This window comes from Ranitomeya imitator, chromosome 10 (assembly GCF_032444005.1).
Source record: "Ranitomeya imitator isolate aRanImi1 chromosome 10, aRanImi1.pri, whole genome shotgun sequence".
NCBI lineage: Eukaryota > Metazoa > Chordata > Amphibia > Anura > Dendrobatidae > Ranitomeya > Ranitomeya imitator.
Genome location: NC_091291.1, coordinates 121,320,561 through 121,327,846, shown reverse-complemented (window position 1 = coordinate 121,327,846; position 7,286 = coordinate 121,320,561). Strand labels below are relative to the sequence as shown.

General features: G+C 44.6%; 1 protein-coding gene across 1 annotated transcript; it reads right to left on the bottom strand.

The window, feature by feature from the left end:
* Positions 1-1,281: 1,281 nt before the first annotated feature.
* On the bottom strand, positions 1,282-5,881 carry LOC138652073 (nicotinamide N-methyltransferase-like). The gene is made up of 3 exons (XM_069742797.1): positions 5,682-5,881; positions 2,172-2,379; positions 1,282-1,905 (listed from the first exon to the last, which is right to left on the bottom strand). Exons 1-3 carry the CDS (start codon positions 5,830-5,832, stop codon positions 1,476-1,478), a joined length of 789 nt encoding a protein of 262 aa, XP_069598898.1. The 5' UTR covers positions 5,833-5,881; the 3' UTR covers positions 1,282-1,475.
* Positions 5,882-7,286: the final 1,405 nt, after the last annotated feature.

The following is a 7,286-nucleotide window of genomic DNA, read 5'->3' as shown; positions in this document are numbered from 1 at the left end:
ATAATACAATACATTCTCGAATGTGTCAAATCTACCCACCATTTTCCATCCAAATTTGCATTTTTTTTTTAGCTCCCCAAATATTCTGCCACTTTCACATATGAATTCCTCTATTAATAGTGTTGGCGAGTGGGATACGGTTGAGTAACATCATTTAAGTCTGGCAGCTACTGTACATCACTAGTCCATGGCCACCGAATCAGAGCCTTCCACCTATTTGCCATCATCTCGACTCCACTTTTGACTAGTTGGTAAGGTGCGATGTCATAGTTGCAGCTCGAGGTGGACATGACGTCATTCTTGACCAATTAAGAAAATTCGGAGCCGGAGCTGATAGCAGTTAGGAGGCTTTGGTCCTGTGGCCATCAGACTGGTTATATGTTTGTGTGGCACCCCTAGGGGTATTTGCCACAAAAATAGTTACTGACAGTAAGTACAAATACTAAAATAGCAAGACTGCACTACCACCTCCGGCCAGAAGGGGGAGCTCCAGAGACTCCCCTTGATCCATTCTGGTCTGAGAGAAGAAATGGCAGTTGGGCCAAGGAGCTGATAGTGAGAGGTCATACAGTTGAATCTCTAACAGCCCTGTGACTGTTACCAGGCCTAAATCACCGGCCTGAGGAGAAGAGGGATAGAGAAAAAGGACATTGTGAGAACCGGGTAGCATTAATCACTACCCAGAACAGGCGCAAAGACGGATACCGGATCCATGGCTGTATTCATTATATATAATACAGCAACCGGAAAAACGTGAGGTGATATCAGCTTCACTAGGGTCGGATGCAGCAACAGACACAGAGTTCAGCGGTACTCCCAGAGGGGGTAAACCGATAAAAGGACTCGGGTTGCCCGTCGAACCAGGACCCGGAGGGGACAGATTGGGCCGGCAGCCAGTTCACATACAGCAGCAGGGCCACACAGAAATTGCGCACAATAAGAGGCGAAGACCCCGGCAGGGTCAAAGTAACTCAGAGTTCCCATACAGACTCCGGTGACAGGACTGGTTGTAAATCCTTTTATGTTAAAGTAAACTGGTTAAACGTTTCAGTGCCTCAGTCTTTCATTTGGACAAAAGCCATCTATCCAGGATCGAGATCGTCACCGCTGGGAGAACCTGCTGCTGATCAAGTAAGTGCCTGTCCCCTCATGATACCCCTTACACTGTGCATTGCCTGAGGCCACAGCACCGGGTCAAGCCACCCGTGACATCCCCCTCAAGAGACAGACTCCATTGGTCCGGTGCTGGGTATCCCGGTCTCCTGGGCGTCACAATTGCTAGACCATTGTCCTTCGAATCTAAACTCTAAAGCGGAGAAATGTCCTCGTTTGGTTTTGTTTTTTTGTAAACTCAACCTATCCCAAAATCTCATAACAGAACTACTCGTATATATTATCATGATTACAAGCTGAAGCAGGCAGATATACCATGTATAGTAGCATTTCTTAAAAAAAGGTGCCTGAAAAATTTGGTGCTACTCTAATTTACGGGCAAGAATAAAATAGTTAGTTTGGTAATCTGTAACCTCCATCGTTGATTTATCCATACGTGGAGTATACAACGCTTTTTCGATTTGATAACCGGCTTCTTTGAAGGCCGCTTCCAGTTCCTCCTTTTTTGTGCACATTGCACTGAAATATATTTTACCAACATAATAATAAGTTGAATTCAGCGCACTTATAAGTACAATGTGACCTTTGGGTTTTATCAAGTCTTTGAAATTTTTCAGAACTTCACAGAATGACTTCATATCTTTACATGCGGCTTCAAGGCAAAGACAAGACAGGAGACAATCCACCGGTGGCACAACGACAGGGTCATAAGGGTTCCTTTTTAAAGCGTCACATTTCAGGACTTCTTTCACTTTACTGCGGAGTTTTTCTGCCTTTTTCTCATAATCCTCCCTTCAAGTATAAAACAAAATGCTATAACATGGTATTTGTAAGCTGATGAAATGGTAATTGATACCTGAGAAAAAAGGGGTTTTTTTGTGAAGAAAAAAATATATTTTACCAATGAAAAATCATTCCAAAGTGTAACTAGGTGTCTCCTTCCTGTCTTACATGTTGTACAACGCCTGTTGCAAAGTGTAATCCAGAGAAGCCGAAACTGGTATTTCTATTTGTGTTATGTATTAAGTTGGTGTAAACTTTTAAAAAGGAATTATTACCTGTTTCCTTCCAGCTCACAAACAAATTTGATGATGTGAGTCCAGTCAAATGCATCCGGATCCTTCTTCAACCATTTTTGGATTTCAGCACGATTTTGCTCAAGAAAATCCGAGACGATGATTTTATCAAACACTTCACAAGCCGAAAGGAGTTGATAAATGGTGGGTCCAGTGCCAAAATCAAGCAGGGTGCCTCCTCTAATGCCACCTGAAAGGATAATACAACATTTTCAATGTCAGGTTAGGAAGAAACAATATTAGTAGAGGAGATTAAATTTGAAAGGAATTGAATTGTATGCAAATTTTTCAAAAATCCGCATTCGCCAAAATTCTGATTTTTTTTTTTGTAATTTACTTCTGCATGGATTTATCAAAATGTTGGCCACTGGCTGCCATTTTCTTGAACTGCAATAACCTATGAAAATGTTCAAAACAAAACAAATTATTGTACTCACTTTATTGCTCACCTCTTCGGCTCATCCGTTCCTCACTATCACCCCTCCGGTTTCTGTCACATCTTTACATCTTCGCTGCTCCTGCTGAAATCCCCGACCTCTCACTCTAGGCATATGCCATGACATCATGATGCTGTCACCTCTTGCGCTTATGCAGAACCCTCCCTGGCATAGTCAAACCGGAAGTCCCAGCCCAGCCTGAAGGATGCGGGGATTTCAGCACGAGCAGGGGTCATCTGAAGAGGCAATGAGGATCGGAGGATTGACGATGAGGAGAGAAGAGGAGCAGCCGGAGCAGAGACGTGAGTATAGGATTTTTTTTATTTTTTACATATTACATTTATTATGCTCTGGGGGTCTTAATAAACCCCAGAGAATAATAAGAGACATTAAATTTAGAGACTTTGAATCCTTGCATATTTCATCATCTCTAATGTTAGTCAGTTTATTACGAACAGCAGAAATTTTTGCAAATTTGGCTAATAAACCTGATTTGTAACTGAAGGTTGAATAATTTTGTTTGCAAATTTAACTTATGAATTGTACAGATTCTTCCAAAGAAAAAGGTCTTCCAAGTGAAATTTGGAAGAACATCTGGTCTGTTGGAGACCTGAGCTGAACTCTGTTGAACACATATAGGAGGTACCGGAAGGTTGATTTTGTGCCTTTTTGTGCAACTTGAGTGCTCAATCATAGTATTACACATGCAAGCTGAATGCACAAGAATCCCTTAAGGCTTAATGCAAAGTCTAGTTGAAAGTTTTCCAAAAGGAGAAGATAATTTTTTAACAGAAATGAAGAACCGACACCACACTGATAACCATGGTCTTAGAAAGAATGTGACTGTTACAACGAGCACAAATGGTTGTAATATACAGATGCCCATATAATCTAGTCCATGTAATATATAAAGACACTTTTTACAGTGCTATATTGTTCAGTATACATCACAACTTTTGCAAATCGGTAAATGTAACATTTACTGTATGGAGAATACTCCTTGAATACTTTTCTCAATTTTTTGGGACATAAGTATTTACATCGATTTTTCTGGCTAACATGATACCACAATATTATTTTGTATTGTACACTTAATGGAGAAAAGTATTGGGACACACGTCTTAATCATTGCGTCCAGGTTTTTCATTCAGTCCCATTACCACAGGTGTATAACATGCAGCTCCATTTTCACCGGTGTTTAACATCCGGCCCCTCACCCCCTGTATATAGCTCCCATCCCCTCACCCACAGTGTATAACATCCAGCCCCCAGTGTATAACATCCGGCTACTCGCCCCAGTGTATAACTTCTGTCCCCTCGCCCCCCCAGTGAATAACATTCAGCCCCTTGCCCCAGTGTATAACTTCCGGACCCTGCCCCCCAGTGTATAATATCCGTCCCTCTCCCCCAATGTATAACAGCCGTTCTCTTGTTCCCAGTGTATAACTTCTGGGCCCCTCACCCCCTTTGTATAACTTCCGGCCCCCCAGTGTATAACATCCAGCCCCTCGCCCCCATTATATAACATCTGGCCCCATTGCCCACAGTATATAACATCTGGCACCTCACCCCCAGTATAAAACTTTCAGCCTCTCACCCCCAGTGTATAACATCTGGCCCCTCGTCACTCTGGTTTATGACTTCCGTCTCTTCGCCCCCAGTGTATAACATCCGGCCCCTCTCTCCCAATGTAAAACATCCATCTCTTGCCCCCAGTGTATAACTTCCAGCCTCTCGCTCCCAATGTATAACATCCAGCTTCTCGCCCCCAGTGTATAACATCCCACCCCTCGCCCCCAGTGTATAACAACCGGCCCCATAGCCCACAGTATATAACATCTGGCACCTCACCCCCTGTATAAAACATCCGACCTCTCACCCCAGTATATAACATCCGGCCCCTCGCCCCTCTGGTTTATAATTTCCAGAATTTCCGGCCCCTCGCCCCCGGTGTCTAACATCCGGCAGCTCGCACCCCAGTGTATAACATCTGGCCCCTCTGGTTTATAATTTCCGGCCCCTTGCCCCCAGTGTATAACATCCGGCAGCTCGCACCCCAGTGTATAACATCTGGCCCCTCGACCCCGGTGTATAACATCCAGCCCCTTGCCCCTCAGGGTATAACATCCGGCCGTCATCCTCCCTGATGTATAATCACTGGCTGGCAATATATAACCTCCAGCCCCCACCATGGTACTTGCCTTTACAGAACGGTTGGTGGTGCAGAGTTCACTGATACCAGCAATGTCCTGTAATAGGAGCCACTGATATCAAAGAGAAGTGGAAGGAACTGCAGCAACTCAGCCATGAAGTGGAGACCCCATAATGTTACAGAGCTGGGGGGGCCAAGTGCTAAGGAGCAGAGGGACGGAAAGGCACCATTGCTCTGCTGACTCCATGACTGCAGAGTCCAGACCTCCTCTGCTATTAATATTAGCACAAACATTGCTCCACGCCAGAAGTTTCCTGGCCGAGCAGCTGCATGCAGCCATACATCACCAAGCACAATGCCGAGCATCAGATGGAGTGGTGTAAAGTCATCCCCACTGGACTCTGGAGGAGACGTGTTCTGTGCTATGACGGATCGCACTTCTTTATCTGGATGATGTGGCAAAAGTTACAGTAGGCACCTCCAAAATCTTGTAAAAAAATCTGCAGAGGATCTGACTCCATATTAATGTCTATTGATGTAGAATGGGAGGTTATTATTATTATTTTATTATTATTATTATTATTAATTTATATAGCACCATTAATTCCATGGTGCTGTACATGTGAAAAGGGGTTACATACAGGGTTATAGATATCAGGTTAGAAAGCTCATTGGTGTAATATGGAGGGGGCACACACTTTTGTCCCTATAGCATATGTATTTGCGAGTGCCAACGGTACTAGTAAGTTTAACAGAGACTAACTACTGATGCTGTGGTTAGAAAATACTTCAGTAAACCAAATAATTGTAGTATAATTACAATATAAATGATGGAATTGGAGCTTATTAGTTAATTAAAATGAGCACATGTAATGATAAAATACATTTGAATTCATTATTTACCTATTGTGAAGGTTTCATGTAGATTTCGCATAACAAAATCTGTCCATTCTCCAATCATCATTCCTGACCCTGCCGCGTAGTACGTCTCGAAGTAATCTTTGGAGTTAAATTCATCAATGTAGGTTTGCGGAGAGCTAAAAAGGGCGGCCATGGTGATCTGTCCTCGGACCGTCCTCAGATTCTCTGTAGATGCTTCAGAAATTTACCTGATTGTAAAATATCACCAAATCATTTGCGCATGCAGTATATTTTAGCATTAGAAAAACATTGCCACCGAAGAGCATCCTGTAATCTCTGGCAAGTTCACACGTTGCATTTTCCACGGTAAAAACGGGTGGGTAAAAAAAAAACATGTAAAAAAAATCACTATATGTGAACAAGCCCAATTGATATGCTGTGTATTCAATAAATTGCAAAACAAAATAAATAGCAGTGTGTTAATGAGATTTTAGAAATTTCATTGTTAGGGGTCGAGTTCCCGCCTCTGCACAGGGGGAATCTCGGGCCATCTCCGCTGCGGTCTCCCATTCCTCTCCTGCCGCAGTTGTGCCTGCTCAGCGGAGACGTCAGTCCAAGCGTCTTGCTCAGTCCCACTCTGTACAAAGAGTTACTGCTGCCTTTCCTGCTTCTGCCATTGAAGTCAGTGCTGGGCAGCGGCGAGCAGACGCTTCTGCGACTAAGTCCTGCTTTTCTCATTCTGAGCATGCCCTGAGTAAGATCTCTCAGTGGAGATCGAGGGTCACATGGTAGGAAGGTCCTATTGCTGCTAGGACTAACTCCTGCTTTTCACACACTGAGCATGCCCAGGGTAAGATCTCTCAGTGGAGATCTAGGGTCACATGCTCAGTTATGGCAGTCTCTCATTGGTCCTTCTAGGAAGGTCTTTTTCTTGCTGCAGCTATATAAGGCTCGCATGGCCGCACGGCCATGCGCTAGTATCAATGCATGACATGAGTTTTGCGCCACTGTGGTCACGCTTGTGTGTATTCAGGGACCCGGCTGAAATAAGCCACTAGAATACCGGCACCTCCGGTGAGGAGATTGTGTGTTTGGTTACAGGGCCCCGGCTGAAATAAGCCACTAGAATACCGGCTCCACCGGTGAGGAGATTGTATGTTTGCCTCCTGGACTGCGTGACCACAAGCTGCATTCTGCTCAGCAGTTACTGTGTATTCCTGTGGAGTTTAACAGGACACAGTCCTTTCCTTATAGCGACTCTGTGAAGCAACAGAGTTCGCTTCTACCGCCATATCGTGCCGCTGTTTGCCAGCAGCAGGTTCTATTCCTGCACGGTGGACCCCGGGCTGTGAACGCACTAAATAACATCTCTATATTTACTCGGTGCGTTCCGCCAGCCCTAACAGTATACTAGCGCCAGGGTCTGGCTGGTAAATGGCGGACGATCAGCGTTTACAGCGGTACATCCAGCAGCTGGAGGGTAGGTTGACGGCTCTCGAGCGCACAACCTCAGCTGTGGATGTTACCGCAGTCGCTGTTCAGGCTGCAAGTGTAGCTGCAGCCAGTTTGTCCTCTGCCACGCCTGCTCCGACTTTATCCCGTCTCCCGCTTCCAGACAAGTTTGCTGGTGACAGTAAGCTATGTCGG

Coding starts and splice junctions, on each gene's coding strand:
- LOC138652073 (XM_069742797.1), bottom strand. CDS start 5,832: ATGGCCGCCCTTTTTAGCTCTCCGCAAACCTACATTGATGAATTTAAC. Junction 2,380..5,681: donor ACATGAAACCTTCACAATAG/GTAAATAATGAA, acceptor TTATCCTTTCAG/GTGGCATTAGAGGAGGCACC. Junction 1,906..2,171: donor TGTGAGCTGGAAGGAAACAG/GTAATAATTCCT, acceptor TTATACTTGAAG/GGAGGATTATGAGAAAAAGG.